Source organism: Chamaea fasciata, unplaced genomic scaffold (assembly GCF_029207755.1).
Source record: "Chamaea fasciata isolate MVZ Bird 193981 ecotype frontalis unplaced genomic scaffold, bChaFas1.0.hap1 SCAF_3, whole genome shotgun sequence".
In the NCBI taxonomy this organism is placed as follows: Eukaryota; Metazoa; Chordata; class Aves; order Passeriformes; family Sylviidae; genus Chamaea; species Chamaea fasciata.
The window spans coordinates 103,179,381-103,203,008 of record NW_027094088.1 but is presented as its reverse complement, the minus strand read 5'-3'; the positions used below and the strand labels follow the sequence as shown (position 1 = coordinate 103,203,008).

General features: G+C 39.4%; 1 protein-coding gene across 2 annotated transcripts; it reads right to left on the bottom strand.

The window, feature by feature from the left end:
- Window positions 1-16: 16 nt before the first annotated feature.
- Window positions 17-22,531, bottom strand: GEN1 (GEN1 Holliday junction 5' flap endonuclease). Of its 2 annotated transcripts, none has more exons than XM_066179964.1 (14): window positions 22,448-22,531; window positions 19,399-19,596; window positions 17,711-17,897; window positions 16,185-16,361; window positions 12,879-12,989; window positions 10,864-10,937; window positions 10,296-10,384; window positions 9,348-9,498; window positions 9,192-9,228; window positions 9,010-9,090; window positions 8,092-8,222; window positions 5,241-5,302; window positions 4,570-4,713; window positions 17-4,329 (listed from the first exon to the last, which is right to left on the bottom strand). In XM_066179964.1, the coding sequence occupies exons 2-14, from the start codon at window positions 19,557-19,559 to the stop codon at window positions 2,927-2,929; spliced, it is 2,808 nt and encodes a 935-aa protein (XP_066036061.1). In that variant the 5' UTR covers window positions 19,560-19,596; window positions 22,448-22,531; the 3' UTR covers window positions 17-2,926. The 2 variants fall into 2 exon arrangements, with proteins under 2 accessions (XP_066036061.1, XP_066036060.1); XM_066179963.1 differs by having other exon boundaries at window positions 22,324-22,518.
- Between the last annotated feature and the right edge of the window lie 1,097 nt (window positions 22,532-23,628).

The following is a 23,628-nucleotide window of genomic DNA, read 5'->3' as shown; positions in this document are numbered from 1 at the left end:
ATATATGTTCCTTTCTTGTTGATTGTGGACGTGAAATAGTGAGGAATGCAAAGTAAACGTTTCCCTTTCTCAAGCTATGCTGACCAAATGAGCTGCATTTAATGTTTAATACTGTTTATTAGTGGAAATAATACTTACACTGCTAAGACAGAACCTATGGCTCTGCTCTATCTCTGTGAGCACCATTCAAGCCAGAGGGATGCCAGCAAGCACGATAGATCAGGTAAAGTAGTCGGGCTGGGACAGCAGTTGTGTAGAAAACTTTTCAGAAAATGACTTGAAGAACAATCAGCCCCTTACCTGCCCCACCTCCACAGTTGGTACAGTTTTATTACTTTGTACAAAGCACCCTGGTAGAGCCTATTCAGACAGATCAGGACAGATGATAAAAGAAAATCTATTCAGGCTCATGAGGTTGATGCATCAACTGATTTATTCTTACAGGCAGTTTAACATAATCCTGGAGAAACATCCCCTGCAGAAGTAAGTTATGTTACACCCCCTCCATTTATTTAAACATCATTCTCACAAGTGTGAGAGGTTGCAAAGCAGTCAGCTCAATAAAAACTCCAAAGAAAAATCATCCCTAATCTTTAGATTTTAAATTACATAAAGATGAGAAACCAAAACAATTTAAAAACTGCAATTACCTTTCTGTAATGAATCACAAGTTTAATTCAAGCAACGGTCACCCCCAAAGATAATTGTTTTTATTTCCTGCAATGAGCAGCTACAGCCTAAATAGAGGAAATATTTCACACAGTTGGGGGTTTTTTTGCACATCTATTGATCTATTATTGCTTCTAAAATAGTGGCAGAAAACTGGCACAAAATTTGGATGCATTACATATGAAAAAATTGAAAATTTTCTGCTTTTCATGCTTGAACTGTACTTGTGAAACCTGATTAATTAGCAGGAAAAAATCACATAATATTTTTTTCTCTGCAGTTCTTAATATCTTATATCTCCTTTCTGACTTTCATCATTCACAAAATTCTGACAGTATTTTCACCTCCTCATCCATTAGAAGCAGTCTCAAGCAGATTTGGGAAACAAAGAAAATTCCCTTCAAAATCCACTCTGGTCCCCCAATTCTAAAGAAAGCTCTAAACAACTGAAATCCACACATTGTGGGAGAAGCTGAACGATCCCCCCAACAAAAGTGCACATTCCCATGCCCTGGGAGGGAACAAAAGTGAGTTTGTTCACATGGTACTGGCATTTTTATTAATGAAAATTGAAACACTTGATTTCAATTTTCAGCATTCAAAATCAACAGTAAGGAAAAAAAAAATCATACATAACCAAGAACAATGTTTTTCCACAAAAAATACCCCCACTCAGATCTCTCCATTACTGATATAACCACTGCATAAGGAGTGGTTCCCTGTCCATGGCACGGGGGTTGGAAACAGATGAGTTTAAGGTCCCAAACCCAAACAATTCTGTCATGCTGAGAATCTCTCCCTTTAAAATTCCCAGGTGACTCTCACTCTCCTTCACAACACTACTCTTCCAGCTACCCTCTCATATCAGCTGGCTGCATTAAGAGTCTCCAGAAGACAAAGACCATCTTCAAAACAAAAAATAAGTTTCCAATATTTTTGTTTTTTCTCATTTCCAGAATATATTTCTCATTCGGAAAATCAATTATAAATAAAATCTTTCCATCTTCCCACTGAGTAAACTAAGAAACTACCATTTTGGCTAATTACAGAGTATATTAACTAAAGGCTACCTATGTCTCCCTTAAATATATCCAGAATGCAGCTTCCAAACTTGGTCCTTGACCATTATGGAGAACTGACATTTTCACTAAGGCACCAATATTCTAAATTTCTCTTGTTAACAATGTATCTTGGCAAGAGTAGTGTTCCATCTGGCTGGTGCACAGAAAAACTTACAAGCACCTAAATGCAGACAAGGAGGCATTACTTCAACAGGCAACTGTTGAAGACAACTTTTCTTAGTGTATGAACAGATTACTTCTATAATAGAGGTAGGAGGAGCACCTTCAAAACTATAATTATACTCCACTTTCCCCTTTTAAAAAAACTCTAATTCATAATAGAGTGAAAGATAAGTTACAGAAAATCTAATTATCAGATTGCAAATTCTCTGAATATAATGTTTGAAGTGAATGTTAGATGGGATTTCAACCTTCTTTAAGAAAAAAGGCCCTAATTAAATTTAAATTTAATTAAATTTACTTGAAACGGTAATCAAATTTCCTTAGATATTAGATATGACAGCTACAACATCAAAGTACCCTTACATGCCTCATCACACTCTTTGGAAGAGACACACCCGCAAAGAATAGTTTATTTTGGGGCATGGCAGATATAAATTTAGCTACCCTGTGAGGTACATCTGCTCTGTGTCTCTATCTGGTCCTTCAGAGATGGTCAACCAGAAACACAGGATTTCAAAACCCATTTCAAAACTTGCAAAATTAAGTTATTAGAGCCAAATAGAGAACTTGAGTTTAAAAATGCTGCATCACTTTGTCTTATTAAGAGTCTCCAACAACACTGCAGGCACTATTCTATTAAGTGTTTTTATAAGCAAGACCAATAAATGTACACAAAATCTGCACAATTGGTTGGGAAAAAAAATCCTTTTTCTTAAATAAATCTTCCACATCCTTGCATACTGTATCCTGATGCTTATGTATCAAGTTCAGAATGTAAACGCACCCAGAATGACTGGTACTTGCCTATAATCATCTGTTTGGTACTTTTGTTAACATTTTAGTTCCAAACTTCAGGTCCAGTGACTTCAGCACTTCCTATTCATCAAAACTGTGTCCACATAAGACTGATAGAGCATACTGCAGAAACTGTGAGAAAGAACTCTTCAAGAACTGACAGTTAATTGATAGTTAACTGATAATTAATTGCTATCATCATCTATTTTATGGAGAACCTAATTGATTTTGATTCTTCTTTTCAGTCTTTCAGACAGGGGAAGAGGACTGTCTGCCCACACATAAGTCAGAACATCACTTTTGTCTTGCTGTGTGGGATCAGAACCCAACCTTCCAATTGGTTGCTCTGGACTTTGGGAACAATTAACTTCCTCTACAGAAGATGATTTTACAGATACCTGCATTGAGAAACTATCAACAGCTTTCTTCAAATCGATGGTTTTCTTCTTCTCTTTAATTGTAAGGGCTGAGTCACTGTTTGTCCTTTTGCTAGTAACAACACTACTCCTTTTCTTTGTAGTACATTTTTTAAACTGGCCAGGGTTCAGTTGCCTTTTCTGCTGCTCACAAATCAGGATTTTATCCATGTGCCCATCATCACTGTCTTCACTAGAAGAGCATCTGTTCTGACAGACACTCTTTTTAAAAGAAGCTTTCCAAGTAGTTTCAATACAAGCTTTTTTAATGTGACAGCCAGTTGCACCTGCTGGCTTTTGAGATGCTGGAAGCATCTCACATCCAGGATGAAGTGTCTTTGTTGTTTGCCCACTGAAGGCTAGAGATGCAGAACCACTTATATAAGGGTCTTTTTGCACCATTTCAGCCAGGGTGTCAGCTTTTTTGCATGCATCTTGATAGATATGTACGCTGGATTCACTTGCAGAGTTTTCTGATAGAACATTTTTACTTTTCTGCGCTAGGTTATTTAACTGACATGAGGAAGAGACATGATTTCTATCAGGATTCAATGTTTCTTTTGTTTGTTTAAAACAGTTCAGAGACTCCAGTGGCACTACATCTTCAGACAAAGGCTGTGATGGAATGGGAGCCTTCTTAAGTATTCGCTGGCTCAAAGACCAGTCCTGAAGTTGTCCCACAGCATCATTTGAGAACAAATCATCTTCACTATCAGAATGCACATCAGACTGTGTAACATCAGAATATTCTGAGCTATTTCTTACTGTTTCATGACTTAGTGGATGTGAGTGCTTTATGCCTATGGTTAAGTCAGCTGCTGGATCACAGTCATCACCTCCATGGGCTGGTGAAGTGCTGAAGAAGGTTCCTTTCCCATCAGCACTGCTCAGCTGCAGACCAGCTGGTACAGAGGAAGAGGTTATCCCTGAATACTTAGTGCATTGTGAGGGCACAGATGGGCCAGCAAGAGCAGCTGCTGATGCTGACATGTGAACTGCTGCTGTGCAGGAAGCTGAAGGTAATGCTACATCTTTTGATCCAGCATTTCTCTGCCGTGTCTGATCTTCTGGGGGAGCTTTTGTATCTGACATGGAGTGTTGCACATACATTCTGTATGTAGGCTTTAAACTAATTTGAGACAGAAGACTGGTAACTTCATCATAAGCATTTGGTAATTCCTTTTCTTCTGGTCTGTCTTTCTTTTCTGAAAAGAAAAATAATAAAAAGTGCACATTGAATAGCATATAAATCACAGTTCACATTTCTTAGTGCAAAAGTATAGAATAGTAATATTAAAGCACAGTCCCTGCGAGGCATCATGGCCTCATTTTGTTTTGGCATGATATTGTTCAAGACTGGGAGAAATGTTTTTTGCTTTTTTTGCATTCTGGCAAGATACATAAATTCACATGAATATACATAAGAAATAAGCTTCTGGACTTACTTTTCTGTTTCTTCTGGAGAACTCCTGACTTTTCCACTTGATAGAGGGCAACAACATCTGGATAAGCAGCCTGAAACAAAGACTCTTCTTCTACTGTGACTACAAACAACCCCACAGGCTCATCTTCTGGATCAACATAATGTTCTGAAAAAATAATGAATGTACTTCTGATAAGAATATACACATCAAAGTAGGGAATGAAAAACCAAACAGCAAAGATTTGAGTACAAATAAGGTACATAAAAAGTCAATAGTATGATATTTAAGATTTATCTACAAGCAAAGTAGATGGCACAAATGGACATATTACAGGGGAGGAGTCTAGCAGCACAGAAAATTTTCTAGCTAGTAAATAGTGACAGCTTCAGGTACATAGTGAATTAAGGTATGAAATACACAGTTCAGGTCTTAGTAATATGTACCAAAAAAAGTGGCTGAAGACTGAGTCCCTTGCTTTCTAGGTAATTTTTTTTTTCTTTAACACATTGCTTTTTCTTTCAGGGTGTGTGAAACTTGATGCACATTTCCTGTTATTTCCACAGAACAGTTTCCAATCTCACCCACATTCCACTGCCTCAGAGTGTTGCCAAACTCTTGTCCTCTTTAAAGCTTGATTTTATCTTTTTCTATGAACTGTTTTGTTTCATAATGTACATAGAAACCAGACCCACCTGGTTTCTGCCATTCAATTTCAAAACAAGGAATTCCATTTTTAACACGTGTCTTAACAATCCTGTAAGAAGAGAAAGTCCATTACATGACTTAAATCTAAAAATATTTCAATATTCCAATTTGGAATGATTCAGAGAAAAAAATCTACTCATAAAGTTGAGATTACTACACCTTTTTAAAAAAATACACTACTCTGTATATAGTAAAATTTGCAGTATAGGTTTGAGCCCCGAAACATTTTTATTGGACACTCAGAAGAGCATTTACACAAAATAAAAAAGCTCTTCTGTAACAGACAAACATAATGTAGTCTCCTACAAACATCCTGCCCAAAAGGCAGGTCCTGCTTGACCAACTTGATCTCCTTCTTCAATAGGGTGACCCACTCAAGGGGATGAGGGAAAGGCTGTGGATGTTTTCTGCCTAGCCTTTAGTAAAACCTTTGATGCCATTTCCCACAGCTTTCTCCTGGGGAAACTGGCTGCTCATGGCTGAGTTAGGTGCACTGGGTTAAAAATGGTTTGGATGGTCAGTGCCCAGAGATGGGTGGTGAGTGGAGTTACATCCAGCTGGAGGCCAGTCACTGATGGGGCTCCCCAGGACTCACTACTGGGGCCAGTCCTGTTTAATGTCTTATCAATGCCCTGGATGAGGGGATCAAGTGCACTCTCATTTAGTTCACACACAAGTTGGGCAGGGGTGTTGATCTGCTGGAGGGCAGGAAGGCTCTGCAGAGGGATCAGGACATGCTGGACTAATGCTGAGGGACAATTGTATGAGGTTCAATGAGGCCAAGTGCCAGGCCCTGCCTCTGGGTCACAACAACCCCTGCAGTGCTACAGGCTGGGGAAGAGTGGCTGGAAAGTGGCCAAGAGCAAAAGGATCTGGGGGTGCTGGTCAACACCAGCTGAATGTGAGCCAGAGTGTGCCCAGGTGGTCAATAAGGCCAGTGGCACCTGGCCTGGATCAGCAACAGAGTGGCCATCAGGACCAGGGCAGTGATCATCCACATGCACTCATCAGTGGGGAGGCTGCACCTCAAAACCTGTGTCTATTTCTGAGCCCCTCAGCACAAGGGGTGATACTGGATGTGCTGGAGCATGTCCAGACAAGGGCAGTGGAGCTGATGAAGGGCCTGGAGCACAAGCGTGAAAGGAGCAGCTGGGGAAGCTGGGTGTGTTTAGACCAGGAAGGACCTCATGGCTCTCTGCAACTGCCTGAAAGGGGGATGCAGCCAGGTGGGGGTCAGTCTCTTCTAAGTAGCAAGTGATAAGGAAAGGAAATGGCCTCAAGCTGTACCAGGGGAGGACCAGCTTGGATATTAGAAAAAATTTCTTCATGGAAAGGGTTGTCAAGCATTGGAACAAACTGCCCAGGGAAGTGGTTGAGCCACCCAAATATCCCTGGAAATATTTGATTTAAAAGATGTGTAGATGTGAAACTGAGGGACATGGTTTAATGGTGGACTTGTCAGTGCCAGGTTAATGGTTGGACTTGTCCATATTAAATAATTCTATGATTTTAAGATATAATGCCAGAGAAGGCTGTTGCCCTGGACAGCAATTTTCTGAATGACCAGACAGGGACATTTATATCTTTTGCAAGAGAGCATGAGAAGAGACAGAACTTGAACTGAGCAGGGACAGTCAATCAGTATGAGATTTTTCTAAAAAGACTATCTACACCCCAGTTTAGTAGTTTCTTATGCTGAAACATTACTGCATTTTTAAACACTTGTTAACAAAAAAAAATCTTTGAGAGCACACATCATCTGTCTTTTAAACTCTTGAAACTCCAGAAAGTGTTATAAACAGAGAATGTCAATGGATTCATTCATCAAGGCAAATTCTGGTAATTTATCTTGCCAATCTACTTAAAAAGCATTCTCCAACCAGCCTCCTCAGTCTTTTGAAAGATAACACTGAATAGATCAGCATCTCTGGAAGTACTAATTCAAGACTATCACACATCAACCCAGAAGTGATACTATCACACTGATATTGACTGTCCTCCTGTGCCCCAATAAAAACCTTGACTAGCACAGAAGAAGTACTAACTTTCTTCCAATAAAAGAATTAGGGAGGCAGGGAGAATTTGGGTTTCATTAGGGAAACAAAATCATGAGATAAAGTTAAAATAAGTCACAATTCTCTTCACAAAGTGAAGTTCAGGTTTGCCAACAGACACTGTAGATTCCAGAAGTTGACTTAAGTCTAAGAAAAGATTAGATCATTAAAAAATAAATTACATTGAGGGCTGATAGAATAAGAAAATACTAACTCTGGCTCAGTAAATGCCTAAGTAACAGAAATCTGGATGGCGGGAAATTATTCTGGGAGAAAGTAATTACGTGCTTATCTTACTTTTTCTTCCCTGCATATCCATTTTTAGTAACACTATACTTGGCCATTTTTACATTCCTAAATGTAGCAGTCCTGAATGAAAAATAGTGTCAACACATAATACAATGACAGTTGGTAAGTCTGATAAGCAATCAGAGACTATGACTGAATTTGCATGCTCATTTCTAAGCCTGAACTCTTATTTTGAGACCCAGAAATCAATTCAATGTCTGCTAAGAACCTGAAAAGGGGACCTAGGCATATCCAAGGAAAAGAAATAAAAAGCAAGTGTAAGAGAACACAAGCACTGCCAGTAAGAATGAAACTGCCCTGTGTATTACTCTGTGCAGCAGTGGTAGAATTGGTGCACTGATCTGAACTTTTACCTCTATTCAAAAACACGCACAAAGCTTGAAACAAAGATGGAGGAAAACTGTATTTCCTTTTTTTCAGAAAAATCTTGTGGTTCTTTATCTGTTATTAAGTCCAAGAAATCAAGCTACGTTACCGTATTGCCTGCAGTTGTTTTGAGTCCATGCATCCAGATTTTCTCTGGATCATATCATAACGTGTCAGAAGTGCTAGCAGCTTCTTACAAGCATAATGTTTGGTCCATTCCATCTTCTCTGAAGCAAATAGCTGTTTGTATTTAAAAAAAAAATCCCAGACTTTAATATTTTCTTTATTCTGTTAGCTATCATGCTTAGATAGTTATGCAGTTGGGAGACTGGGCCAAATACTTAAAATATCTAGAGTGCTTCTATACATTATATAATTATACATTTATACCTCACTGCCAAGGGAGGGAACAGCCATCCCTACTAGGGAACATTCATCAGCTGTCAGTGACAAGCCAAGGGAACAGTTGTGTGGTGGCAGCAGCAGGGATAAGACAGTTGTTAAACACCTTGTCAGATTCACATCAGCTCTACCAGGAGCTGTGAAAGTTACAGATTTCACATGTGAGACAATGAACATGGATTTTCATTAAAGCCACATTGTTTAACTGTGGTCTATTCTACTATCCATAATTCTTACACTGTTATCAAACCCAAAAAATGAAACATTGTAAGAGATTTGATTTTGCCAATAAAAAAAAGTAAAAAGCCTTCCTAGAAAACAATGCTAATGTGCATATATTAACAACCTCACCCCATCTAGCAATATTGACAAAGAAAAACAAAACAATGACAAGTGAGCTTTCTCTTTCTTCCACTTTTCTATCTACTTATTTACAGCAACTGATTTTTTCCAAAGTCTTCAGTTTTAGGCTTTCAAAACAGTGAGGTATATTAAGATGTTGTAGCCAGATTCTTTAATTCTTATTTCAAGTAAAATTGCCAATGAAGATCACAATTATCACAGATGCCTTCTTAGTAATAAATAAAAGACTACAAAGCTGAATATTCAATATCTTGTTATATACCTGAAAGGACAATAAATTTGGCCTTCGACATTCCTTTATGCTGATCAATTTATCTTTGTTTACAAGAAACTCTTGGATAACCTTGAGATAAAACATAAAAGGGACAGTTTAAAAGAGGGCAAAAAGCTGAAATGTAAACTAATTGATGAAAACAATTGATATTAAGTAGACTTGTTTGTTACCTCAGAGAATGGAAAGCCCTCACAACTCTTGGCTTTTCTGCAGGTAAAAACAAATGTGTTAGGAACTGAGGATAAATGGGAAAAAATGGAGAATCCAAATGTTCACCCGGCATAGGAATGCAGGGAAAAGCAGTTAAGTTTCTAGGCCATTCCTACTTTCTGATACTGTCCTCCACTGCATTTGCTTGTTTCACTCGCTCCCACCGATGCCAGGCACAAGGGCAGCAGTGTTTGGAGTCACTGGGTTTGCAGCATCTCACACTTCCACAGAATTTACATCCATTGTGCTCATGTTCCCTGTAAGATCCTGTAGCAACAGACACACAAAGTGAGGAGAAAAGGGGTTCCCAAAATCTCCAAACCTATAAAGGCAATATTACAAATACAAAGCTCAGAACACGTATGAATGTGACGTGAACAGCAGCTGTAAGCAGATCTGAGTGCATTAGCTGCATTTATGGATCTACAGTAAAAACTGAAAAAAGACATGCAGACTTCCATTTGTCTGGAGACTTTTTCGCACAACAGTTTCAGATCTTAAGTTGGAAGCTTATGATCTGAAAACTACAGGAGTAATGTGTTGTAACCTGGAAAACACACACAAGTAATATATTTGAATCAGGCTTTTCCTTTTCCAAATGATTAATTTGAATGACTCCACTGATCAAACATGATACCAAAATCAGGGTCCTTGGGATTAATTTCTTTATGAGAAAACACTGCCACAAATCTCATCAATGATGAGATTCTGTCCTCTTGATGCAGGATCAATTCAAGCAACTTAAAAAATAGTTGCTGGGCAGTATAGCATGCTGTCTTTACTGATCAAAAAGACAAATACCAGGGATCCCATAACAGCATTGTGATAAGATTCCATCTGCTGTCAACTAGTTCCACATTTGAAGAAAATTAGTCTCGAGCCCTAAAAGTGTTTATATAAAAAGGGTACACATACACAATATTGAAAATATGAGAATGGAAGCTGAAAAGTGTTTTTAATGCCAGTAGAAAAAACCCCATAACTCAATAAAACAAAAGCCATCACCCTATAATAAAATGTAAACAATTTGGCTAAAAGTACAGCTCAGCACTTTTCACACTGACCTGGATGATGGCACTCTGAACAGTGAATTTCTCTTTTAACCAAAGGTGGATTATCATCATGCTGAAATTGTTCCTTCCACTGCTCAAACCTAAAAGGATGATGTTAAAAGGATCAAGAAACATTTTTAGACTTCACACTTTAACCACTGAAAAATAATCTCTTTATACTTCAAGCATTTATCCAAGGAACAGGTTTTCAACTTATGAAACAGGGTTCTTTTACAGCACATCATTGGATGTTGGGTTTCTAGCATTGACACACACATTATGATAACAAACATAGAAAGCACTTGGTATCTCAAACCCTAATTCACCACCCAATTAAAAATCAGCAAGTCTCATCAGTCTCTACAACTTTAACTCCAATATATCAACTTATACCTGCTAGCTAAGAGCTAGGAGCCAGCTAATGTTTAGAACAAATAAGAGACTTGCCTAGCAAAACACCCAATTTCTTTAGCATACACAGGTAAGGAATGTGGTAATATCCTCCCTAAATATTGTCTTGGAGCTGAACTACATATTAGGTCTTTGAATATAAAAGCACTTACATAAATTTTCAATTTACCTTTGCAGTAAGTTTTGACCTCTCAGAGTTTCAATTAACTTTAAAGCTTGTTCCTTTCCAACTCCTGGAACTCCCTATAGAGAAATATGAAATATTATTTAATTAAAAACAAAATACTCATATCTTCACAAAAACCATCTTTATTACATAGTGTAGAGAAAGGACAAAAAGTGATTTCAGATGTTGAGAATAAATTGAGAAAAATATTTTTGACCAAGTTTAAGGGCAGAGAAGGTGACAAATTACAGCTGTACTGCCAGTGTAACACACAAGCTGTTCTAATGCTCAACAGCACCTCAGAATAAACAAGGCAAAGAAATAAGTAGAAAGCAATAATAAACTAAAAGTTCAGAATAGAAAAGTTACAATGAAGTAGCGAAACACTGGCACAGGTTGCCAAGAGAGGTGGTAGCTGCCCCATTCCAGAAATATTCAAGGTCAGGTTGGAATGCGGCTCTAAGTGACTTGGTTTAATTGAAGATGTCCCTCACTGCAGGGGGGTTGGACTAAGGGAACTTCAGAGGTCCCTTCTGACCTAAACTATAGTATCAGTCCATGATTTAAGACACACATATTGCTTTCCAGTTCTTTTCATCTTCACCCTATTTCGCCAAAAATCAATACATCTGATTATAAAGATTGTATTGAGTGTACTTTCGACAGCATCATTACAAATAAATATATATTTATTCAGCTGTAATGGCACAACGGAACACATACAACCATACAAAATAAATCTACATTTCAAACCAAGTCCTTGTTGGACTACAGTCAGACATTCAAGTAAAGTCAGATAATCTGTTTCTGCAAGGAAAGCAGTATTTTGATGTATTTTCAACAATTCATGTGCAATTACAGTGTGGTGTTCTCATTTACCTGTTCTGCCAATCTTCATCCCAATGCACTCCCGTAATTCAGCTTTCTTTAAAAGTTTGTCTTCATCTACTTTGCTGAGCTGCAATAACTCAAAGGACCTATCTGACATCACATAATTGTGACACTTTAGGACTATGTAAGAACCTGACATTCCAGGAGCTGCTTTGGTACAATAACCACTGATTATCCACTGCTTTTTTTACTCCCTCTCTTTACACAGTAATAACAAAAATTCCTATAACAGAAGCAAAATTAAAAAAACAACAAAAAAACCCTCCAAAAAAACAAAAAACAAAACAAAATCCAAAAAAACCCCAAAACAATGAAAGGTTTGTTTTTTCCAGCAGTATCAGTAGTTTAAAGGACAGTTTTATCAAACTGGGACACAATTATTTAAGATTAACTAGATATCCACTGCAAGCCTGAATGGGAGCAACCATTGCCTGAAGTCACTACATGATGAACTGTATGGAAATCAAGTTTCATCCCACTTCTTTTCCCTTACAAACAGCCATTACAACAGCTTCTGTTCAAAGTCTCAAAAAAGAATTCAAGAGTTTACAGGAAAGAAAAAAATGAAGTAGTAATGAGTGAGATTCCTCTCAATTAATTAGGTAAACTTTCAAATAGATCACTTCTAATTCTTCGTAAATTATATATTTATGAACAATGGAACAGGAATACATCCAAACTGCATGCAGAACTGCCTTTACTAATAACTACAGCTCAAAACTATCACTACTAGGTCTTCCAAAGAGCACAGACAAAGCCATTTTTTTTCTCATTTTCCACAGCTCCTCTGCCAGGGATGATCTTGTGACTTGTTATAAAGCATCCTCACAAACAATGGAGCTCTCACACCTTGGTTCAATGTAATCAGCATCTAAACTTTTGCCTTCACCTCCATTACAGAAAAGGTTTGGAACTACACAAAGCAGTCTAAGAAAGACTGATGTTCATGAACCATTTTGAATATATTTAGCCTTTTACAAATAGAATTTACAGTAACTTACTACGCATATACTGGATCTCAGTAATCATGCATTGCACAAGCTTTGCATTTGCACATCTTCCTTGATACACTTTGTCGTTTTTCAAGACAGTGTAAGCACTAAATAAAAAATAATTACATAGCTTACCTTTGGAAGATAATCACAGCCCAGAAGAACTGCTAGCCCAATCAAAGACTCTCGGTCACAACCGAGTTTCTCTTTAATAGAGGACATTGTGTAACTGTCAAGATGTGGATCCTGAAGAGAAATTTATTGCATATTATTTCTGTTACATCTGTTACAGGGAAGGAACTGCCCTGAGTAACATTCAGTTGGGAATACTTACTCAACCCTATTCACCCACACCAGCAGGAAAAGGCTCTACCCCATAAGAGGGGTCTAATAGAAAAAAAAAAAATAAACTGCCATTAAACAACTACAGTTCTGGAACTTCAAGTATGGACATCAACTGTTGAAAGAAACTAAAATAAGCTAAGAGGTCCAGCACACAGTTGGATAACCATGTTACACAAGGGTGAGCAACTGGCTCACAGGTCAGGCACAAAGAGTTACAGTGGATGGGGTTAAATCAAGCTGGTGACCTCTCACTAGAGGAATTCCACAGGGCTCCTATCCTCAGCCCACTTCTCAACATCTTCATTAACAGCCTGAACTTGATAGCAAAAGTGTTAATTTCATTTCAGGACTGGAAGAAGAACTAAGTAAGTCTACCAACAACACTAAATTGTGAGTTGTTGACTCCCTGAAGGGCAGAGAGACAAACTAGAGAGATGAACATTCACCAATCCTATGGAGTTTAACAAGGGGAAGTGCTGGGTTTTGCACCTGGGATGAGGAAACCCTGGCTGTGTGCACAGACTGGGGCATGAGAGGCTGGAGAGCAGCGCTGCAGAAAGGGACCTGGGGGTCCTGGCTGATGGCAAATTGAACATGAGCCAGCAGACCCCTGGCAGGCAGAAGGGCCAGCCCTGTCCTGGGGACATCAAGGGAGGGGATTGTCCTGCTCTGCTCTGCACTGGGGCAGCCTCACCTCGAGTGCTGGGGGCAGGTTTGGGTGTCACAATATTAAAAATACATTAAGCCATTAGGGAGCATCCAAAAGAGGCAAGAAAGATGTTGAAAGGCCTTGAGGGGAAGCCCTATGAGGAGTGGCTGAGGTCACTTGGTTTGTTCAGCCTGGAGGAGACTGAGGGGAGATCTCACTGCAGCCTTCAACATCCTCCCAAGGGGGAGGAGAGGGGCAGACACTGATCTCTGATCTTTACACTCTGGTGACCAGTGACAGGACTCGAGGAAGCAGCATGAAGCTGTGTCAGGGGAAGTTTGGGTTGAGTACTAGGAAAACATTTTTCACCCAAAGGGTGTTTGGGCACTGGAACAGGCTCCCCAGGGAAGTGGTCACAGCACCAAGGTACAACTGGCAGAGTTCAAAAAATGTTTGGACAAGGCTCTCAGACACATGGTGTGACTCTTGAGGTATCCTGTGCAGGGCCAGGAGCTGGACTCAATGATCCTGATGTGTCTCTTCCAACTCAGTACATTCTACGATTGTAGGTGTTTTTATTGTTTAGTATCTGTAGAAAAAAGTGTGGCAAAACTAACACTATCAAATCGTAGTGGCTGTGCAGGTCATTTCAGGAAGTGAAGTTTTTAAAATTCACGTAAACATTTCAATGTACTACTTAAGTAAAATAAAAGAAAAAGAATAAAAATGTTACCTAACATATTAGTCATAAGCTAAAGGAATAATTGAAAGGTAAAGGGACTCAAGTACAAAACAGAATCAAGATTAACATGAATTAAAACATAAGCCACTGCCTTCTTCCTCAATCCTGACAAAAGAAATCCCCCAAAAAGCCAACAAATCAAGGTGATCCATTTTGCTAGAACAGATGCACACTCACAAATTATTTTTTATGCTGACTTATGTATGTAACTAAGTACACCTGAAAGATGGAGCTTGCCTTCACTGTTGGTGATAAATACAAGGAAGCCAAATGAAAGAACCAGGTCAAGTGTTGGAGAAGATGAAAATTGAACAGGAAAGTCTTACAGATATGAATGCTTAGCAGAAAGTTCATTAGAAATGAAAGCAAGTTTTGATATAGAAGAATAAAACATGTTTAAGTTAGGGATTGCTGAGTTAGTTGTTACTGAAAAAAGGTTAAGATGAGTTGGAAGAAAACTTTTATGGTTGAGAGCAAAGGACAAGTCATCTACAAACAAAAACATGCTTTTACCAAGTAAAGGGAAAAACCTAGGCAAACAAAAACATGTTTTTACCAAGTAGAAAAAAGGTCTAAGAATTTTTCACTGCAAGAAAACCGAAAAAACAACTTTAGCTTAAAATGTAACATACTAACTTAATGTGATTGGATACTACTAACCATAATATGGTAATAATAGTAGCTGTGATAGGCTATAGGTAAATGTAAAGGCATAGTGTATGATGATGATTGATTTTTATGTATTAAGATCCTCAGTAAAGAAAACTATATAATGCATTGTAACCAGAGCTAAAGTGGCTTCAGGCATGCCAAAGCTGTAGCTGGCAGCTTTTACCCAGGACCCAGGAATGCTGTAACATCTTTGATACAATAAACAGCATTTTCAAGAGCCGCCTGTTGTCCCAACATCCTTCTTTGACACATTCTTCTATAGTCAAGGAAGAATTCAAACATGGTGTCACCAAAGCAAATAAGCTTCCATCAACCCTAATTATTTTCTAAAGAGTTAATTGTTTGTAGTGCACTTTTTTGTTCTATTGATTTTCTCATATCTCTAAAGTGTTTTCTCAACAAGTCTTTCAGGTGAATGAATATTTTAAGTTATAGAAATTTGGGGTAGCCTTTTACCAGTTCTGGAAAATTGTGCTCTTAAAAAATGAACACTTCACTTTAAGGCTATAAATTATTTGTTTTTTTGCATGATCACAAAAATTGATTATGATACAGATGTACAATCCCTACCATATTCATATTCAATTGGGACGCACAGCATTAATTGCAAGTATATTCATAATAAAATGAACCTGTACGTGCAAACATGGGAACACTTATTACACCCAGGAGGCTGATCAATCTCATATGACCTAAGGGTAAAATTTATAGGAAGCAATTACTTCACTCAACTTCTCCACTATAAAGGAGGAGATGGAAAAAAAAATTGCTATTTAGGTTTATATGAGACACCACAGGGTACTACAAACACTGGCAGTATTACCCGGTTCTCAGTAGTTTTCCTCTCACAGCTAATACAAGAACTACCAGTGAATAACATAAAATGTTCCTGTCTTAAACATACAATTTTAAACAACTCCAACCACTACAAGGTAAGTTCAATAACATACAAGTATTTTTTAAAGTCCCTTCTTTTACTTACATTCCTGTAAAGAGTCGACAGAAAGGGTGGAAACAGGATGAGGTACATTACCTTGGCATTCATGGCAAAGTTCCTATAAACGGTTTCAGCTCCATACAAGAAAGCGTCTCCATCATTGGTAATGCAGCCATCCACAAGTCCTTTAGCATTTAGGTAGGCACACATTGCCTCTGCTTCTCCAGCAGCTTGAACCCAAGGGACACCTAAACACTCCAGCAGCTCAAGACACTAAAAGAAGGAACACAAAAGGAAAGAGGTTGAATGCTTAGCTATTAAATTCACTTACTAGCATGCAGTTTCACAAGGGCATATAAAAACCACTACTGTTGCTCTGCCTGTATAACACTACATCAATGAAAGCACTACTTTAGCAAAAAAAAACATTTCCTGTAACAGTGAAAAGTAAGGATCCACAAAGAGCTAAGTATTAAATACAGGACTTAAACACAGCATGATTAATGGCCACACCTTCACAAAAATCTTTACACTTTAAATAGGTATTTAGGATGTTTTCAGACATCCTGAACAGTAACAAAGGAGTATTTATCTTTGTGAGGTAATGCTGTTTATTCAAGAAGTAATGCTGAGCCAGAACAGACATCTTCCAACAGGTGCTAAACTCCCCAAGACTATCAAGCAGAAAAGCACAATGCTGTCATCCTACCAAGACTGGATCAGTGTACAAGATACATCAATATATACTTAAAAACTTCAGAGAAAGTATTTTATTTTAGAATTTAAGAATAAAACATGAATTGGTATGTACAGTCTAGTGAAACCCTGAGTGTCCATAAATTCTACTTCATAAAAATTTTGAATAGTCAAAAATGGTTAATGAGGGCTTGAGGATACAAAGAAGTATGGATACTAACACTACAAAAGAACAGCAAAGTTCAATTTGCAACAAATGCTCATTTACAGTTGTCAATCACAACAGCACAACACGCACAGGAACATATCGATGAGAGAATTGTTCTGACACTGTTTCTCTTCTATAACAGATGCTGTAAGGCCTGATTTCAAGGGTGAAATCCTTCAAATCTCAAAATACTGTTTACATTTGTTGTGTATAAACTGTGAGAGACTGAAATGTCAAGGGTTAATGACTGAAAAAACTGGCTATTTAAAAAAGCAGCAGGTGCTTTGCTGAGGCCAGGTTTGCACCCCCAGCTGAAGAGGAGGAAGATTTTTGGGTGTGTTGGTAAAACCTCTTATCCAGTATGACACAGGGAGTGCACACCCACCATGGGAGGATGATACAACAAACCAGCCTTTGTTTAGCAGACCAGCTAGTTTTTGAGCTGGGTGAGGCCAACAATCAATAGATCCTGTGAGGTGAAATAATGCTTTTTATCTTGCCAACCTACACAACTGGCTCAGGTGTAAAAGATGTACACATCAGTCATTTAGTGTCATTCCACCCTAATCCACCCCAAAGGAATCTATTAACAAGAACCTCAGTAACCTGGCCTTCGGGGCTGGGTTGTAGCAAAAGCTATCAATTATTTCAAGTTCCTGTATTTAATTTGGTTAAGATTTCTATCACATTAAAAACACTTTAACACTCAATTACTCACCTCTTTTAACATGGCTTTAAATAAAGATCTCCCTGTTCTTACAGCTCCAGATTTCTTTGAAGGCCCATAGCGCACCTCATTCCTCTTGCTCATGGTGTCTGCTTTCAACCTGGGGGCCTCTCCTTCCATGACAAACACTAGTTTAATTCCCATTGATGTCAAGAAAGAGAACCGAAAAAATAGGTTTCTGCAATAAAGCAAAGTGCTCCATAAGTTCAACTATTTGTGAAGACTGATTTCTTCAGACATCTTCCTTATATCCCCTATATTTTCCTGACCTCACCACTGGAAAAATCTTAGCATTAGGATTTATCTCTAACGATTCTCTTGCCCATAAGCTAAACAAACCTCTGATCGATATTCCTATCTTTGGCTGAAATTGTCATACAATGAAATTGTAGCAGCTTTACAGAATTCCCCCAAAAACACCATATAAGGACAGGAAAGATCTTATACGGGTGTAAAGATGTAAGGAAACTTAAAAGGCTTAATAAAAATACATTTAATATCCAAAATCTGCCTCCAAACACATATTTGCTTATATTGATTTGTTTATATCAAATATTAACCCCAAATCTATCAATACAGGTACAGCCAAAGTGACTGAATACTGTGGTATTGGACAGACTTATAGATACCATTACCATGCCAATTCATTTCATATGCAAACCAGCACCATTGAGGGGTGGAATTTCACAAGGCTGCAGTAATAAATATTTGGACCACAACAGTAAAATTAACAGCAGTCATATCAAACAGCATAGGCTTTTTCCAGTTATTCCAGTATCAATCTTTCAAAAGGAGTAGCTCAAACATTTACATCTCTTTGACTGTCATGGAGAGACCATTATACAAAATTTAATTTTGTACAGTTACTACTGGCAAAAAACAGTAAGTTGGTCTTTTGAGTTTAGTTCTATTTTCACTAATGATGTAAAAAATCAATCCATTCAATAAGTTACTTGAAAATACAAATTCACACACACACACACAAAAAAAAATTTTCAACTGTCTGAAAACAGGTAGAACATTTTTTTTGGCAGAAATCTTTTCAACCCTTTTGTCTTGCTTTGGAGATCTGGCCTGATGCTTCCATTCCACAGGACATCCGACCAGACTGATGCAATGACTTTAGTCATGCTGCCAGGTTTATAGCGAATTATCCATTTGGGCTTGTAAGGATATAACATTTTAAGACATTATTCTCAGAAAATGCTGAGAATTTCATATGCTGATATTTCATATCACGCTGAACTCAACAGAAGTCACAGGAGAGTATAATACCATTTAGTAACTCAGTATTCTGCACTGATAACCATAACAAGCACTGATGAAAATTTGTGTATATTTTCATTTTTGTCAGCACTGTTTGCAGAAAGCTGTGTTTTGAAACTATAGATGTTTAGACATGGTCATTCCTTAGGTAAGTAATTTAAATAAAAAATACATACGTATTCTTCAAGTTTGTTCAAAGGCCTGAAGAATGATTTAATACTAAGTAGACCTCCAAGTTGAATTGAAAACGTTTAACTTCAAACCCTTTATATACGTAGCATAAGTGATAACTGAATCAAAACACCAGTCATATGAATTTCAGAGCTACTCTTAGAAGTCTACTGAATAAGTAACGTATTTAAATTATACAGTTCCAAGGCTTTTGGCTTGAATAATTTATATGGATACCATACCTGAGATGTGGCTTGGTAACTACTCCAACCATCTTTTTAACGGTCTGTGCTTCACAAACCCACAAACTTAAATCAACTGCAAGTGTTTTCCCTCTGAGACTACTCAGGCTGACAGCTTGTCTCACAGGCTCAAGGATTTGCCATAGATAAATCACTCCCATTGTTTTGGCTTCCTTGTTGTCAGAAAGTAGATTTTAACTGTGAAGACCAAACAAAATAAAACAGCTTCAGAATATGACATGAAGTATTATGACTGAGAGGTTCAGAAGATAAATATATTTGCCATTATCAGTTTTACTTTTATAAGCCAAGAACATTTGCAACCAAGTCTTCTAAGTATAGTGACTCTTGTTCACAGATAGTTTATTACCAAATATCTTCTTTGGACTGAACAGCTGCATGACTAATAAGCTGAACCCAAACAAAAACAAATTGAGTTGAGGAAAAGAAAAAAAAAAAAAAAACAACAATGAAAACATATTTATTTCCAAGTCTCACATATGCCTTACATAAACACAATCGAAGTTTTATTCAAAAACAAACCACAGGATTCCTAAGGGAAATACTTTCTGATTTGAGGTAGTACTCAGAAATACTTTCTGATTTTTTCTGTTCAAATAGAAGTATCTTAAACCTATTTGAGGAATATTTACAATGACAACAGAATTTAAACTTTCCTTGCATCCTAAGATGATACTGGAAGGGTCAATACCCAGAATTTCTGGCTTGGGAAATTCAAGTTGGAGTTCAGGGAAAAAAAAAAAAAAAAAAAAGATGGTATTGCAGCAGTGGTTGCTCACAGGTTGCAGACATTCTTAACATCCAGCTGGCATACTGTCCTACTGCTTTAATCCAATGTTGGTGCGAACCTCCCTGAGCAGGGAATCAGCAGTGATTGACACTGAAATTTGGGAAGAAAACACCAATGTAGTATTAAGAAGGCGGCATTACTTTATTCCGGCCCTGGATGCTTGGGGAATAACTCTACCCAACAAGCATACCTGGCTCAAGACTGCGCACCTCATTCTTGGCCAGGGATATCCATGTGCAGCTGAAAATTGTTACATTTCTGAACAACTTGTTACTTAAGGCGGGCACAGAACCAAACACGACTTCAGGCTATAACAGAGCCCTTAAACGGGATCGGGCCGACTTGTTACTAAGCTCTCAACACAACAGGATGGCTTTTGAATCTCCCATCCAAACAAATGTCGGGACATTTCTAGCGCTGATTGCGGAAACACACCAGTGTGCGTTTGCACTGTGTCCGTTTCGGTATTGTGTGACTATAATGCATGCCATTGAAAACATACACCCACTAGCAGGTATATTTCTTTGTCTTATGTAACTTTACTTATACAGCTCCACTCTCCATGGTACCCCATTACCACAGTCATTTTCTTCTGTTTTCATACCTTGCCAGTTTTATACAAGGCCTCTAGCACACACTCATATGCTTTCCCCCTCACAATACCAATTTATTCCTGCACTGTCTTATGGTACAAACTCTCATGCTTATTTATTTTCTCTCTTCTCTCCCAGTATTAGAATATAAAAATCAAATACAATCTTTAATGTTTTGTATTTCTTTCTGCTTTTGACACTACTGTATACTCAGATAAATTAAAACACTCCTTTGAATAAATCAGACTAGATGACCTACCAGTGCTTGGAGATCTGTTTAAGACACGTGAGGAGCTAAGCCACTGTGTGGTCTCTCACGTTTAACACCACAGTCTGCCAGAACAGCAAGCCGGCCTTTGGAGGGTGCATTCCTTTATACTCTAATTCTGTTTTAAAACAAGGCAGCTCTTCAATTCCAGGTTGCTTTTAAACCAAGTTCTCATGTTAAGATTTACTTTCAACAGAATTTAAGTCTCTAATCCATTTCTTTGACTACTACAATCATTCAACCTCATTTTAGTTGTATGCATACAGAGTATTGCTTTTGTTGTTATACGTCAAGCACATAAAATTAGTTAAAAATACAAATTAACCATACAACTACATAGTACAATTTCTTGAAGTCCAGGATATCAGTTTCTCTGATGCACAGGGGAATTACCCAAACCTTCCCAAAAGACAAGCAAAAAAATTCAGCTTCAGTGACAGAACACCGAACAAAGAAGGGAAATGTCTTTTTTGTGTTATCATTTGGTTTCTGCTAGTCTGCATCGATACAATTTCTTAAAAAACAACTGTGTTAGTCAGTTTCTAAATATTATTATGGAGTGTCACATGGTAGTTAATGGGAAAGACAAATACACTACAAACAACCTACATTTAGTTAGATTACAATAAAAAAAAAAGTACAAAAAATGATAACTAAAAAAAAAAAGGCTGACGTTTTCATTGCAATAAAGTACAACTATTCGAGGACTTCAGTTTTTCAGATCCCATTGAACATATATCTAAGGGCGAGTTATGAAAGCCTGCAAGACCTACCAGTCTTTGCTTTTTCTGAGTGTATTTCGTAAAATATTTAAAATTTGAACTCAGCGTACAAATACCTCAACTACTCTTAACATGAATGACCTGTCCACTTGGATTTTATTTAAGAGCTTTATCACACGCCTCCAACCCTAGAGAGATGGCTACTTCCAAAGAAGCAAGACTGAACTTGATTTAGTTTCATATACTTAGAAATCACTGAAGAGAATTAACAGTAAACATAAATACCCCCCTACAAAACCTTCTCAACGTCTTTTTAGGCTAGAACATACTAAACCTACAAAGCCTTTATATCTTATATAGCGCTTTAAGTCTACATTCTGCTCCAAGGTTTTTACACTGCCGGAAACGCCAGTTACTTGAAAATAACTACAGAAAGCCTTTAACGCTGAAATTCACAGTTCATACAGAGATACTTCCACACATTACCAAGGTAACTTGCAAAGACAGCTAAGCATATATTTTATGTCTCACCCAGAGGCCTTTAAAAAGGAGAAAAAACACGGCGGACGAAACACTAGAGCCCAGACGTTTTTAACAACTCTCCCCCTCTCTCTCTGCGTTACCCCAGCACGGCTTTGCCAATAAACCTGCGCACCCGAAGGATGGCAGTGGCACACTCCGGCATTTACGGATTTCTCCTCCAGGATCTTCCCCGCTGGATGAACAACCCCGAGCGGCCGCCCGGACGCGCAGGCTCCCGCAGGCAGCGTTTGAAACTCCCGCCCCGCTGCGCCAGCGCTCCGCGCCGACAGGAACAGGCGGGCCCGAGCTGCCTTGGGCTGCTCAGCCTCGGCTCGCGAGCGGGTCGGCCCGGGCGGGGACCAACGGGAACCAACGGGAACCACAGCCCCGAAAGAGCCCCGAAAGAGCCCCAAGAGAGCCCCGCCGGGCGCGGTCTGACCGGCCCCAGAGCGGCGGGCGCTCCACCCCCCACCCGAAAATGGCGCGCACACGGAAACGGGCCCCGCGGGACGCGGAGCGCGCAGGCGCCGCACTCGCGGCGGCCGCTCTTCCGCCCGCTCCGGCCCGTCCCGCCCCGCCCGCCCCGCCGTGCAGGGATCGGGAGCTGTCCCAGGTAACGGGGCGCGGAGCAGGCGAGGGGCGGAGGGAGGGGGGAGAAGGGACGGGTGACCCATGCCGGGCGAAGGTCCTGACGGACGCTGTCCGGACGCGCCCCGCTCTGGACAGCTGGGAAGGAGGGAGGGAGGGAGGGAGGGGAGGGCGGCCTGGCGGTCGCAAGGCGGGGCAACGGCTGCCACCCGCTCCTCCCGCCGCCTCCGGCCCGGTGCCGCGGTTGCTGTCGCAGGTGGCCTTGCGGGGCCGGTTAGCGGTCGGAGCTGGCGTTTGTCACCCGCTGCCCAGCGTGGGCGCCCCGCCGGCTGTGAGCGTTCCCCCCGGCGCCCACCTCTACCTGCGGAGTGCAGGAGCGGCGGCCGCCCGGGCGTTCCAGCCGCCAAGGGACCCGCGTGTCTTTCCTAGGGGGTGGGGGATCCTTCTGGGTCGTGCGGTGTTGGGAAAAGCAACAGGTAATGGTGAACATGAGGGGATTTCTGCCCCTCTTACGTTTCTGCTCTCCGTAGAGGAGGCAGAGCTGCCCTCTGTGTCGCAGTGCAGTTCTGAGCTCCTCAGTACAAGAGAGAGACGGAGGTCCAGTGGAGGGCTGTGAAAGATGATTAAGGGACTGAAGCGTCTCTCTTAGGAGGAGAAGGCTGAGGGAGTTTGGCCTGTTCAACTTCGAGAAAAGACTGCTGAGAGAGGACCTCAATCTGTATAAAT

Excerpts from the sequence above, each read along its gene's own strand:
- GEN1 (XM_066179964.1), bottom strand. The coding sequence starts at position 19,559 with ATGGGAGTGATTTATCTATGGCAAATCCTTGAGCCTGTGAGACAAGCT. Across the intron at positions 10,385-10,863 it reads GGTCAAAACTTACTGCAAAG|GTTTGAGCAGTGGAAGGAAC; the intron begins GTAAATTGAAAA and ends TCATCCTTTTAG. Across the intron at positions 8,223-9,009 it reads CAAATTTATTGTCCTTTCAG|CTATTTGCTTCAGAGAAGAT; the intron begins GTATATAACAAG and ends AAATACAAACAG.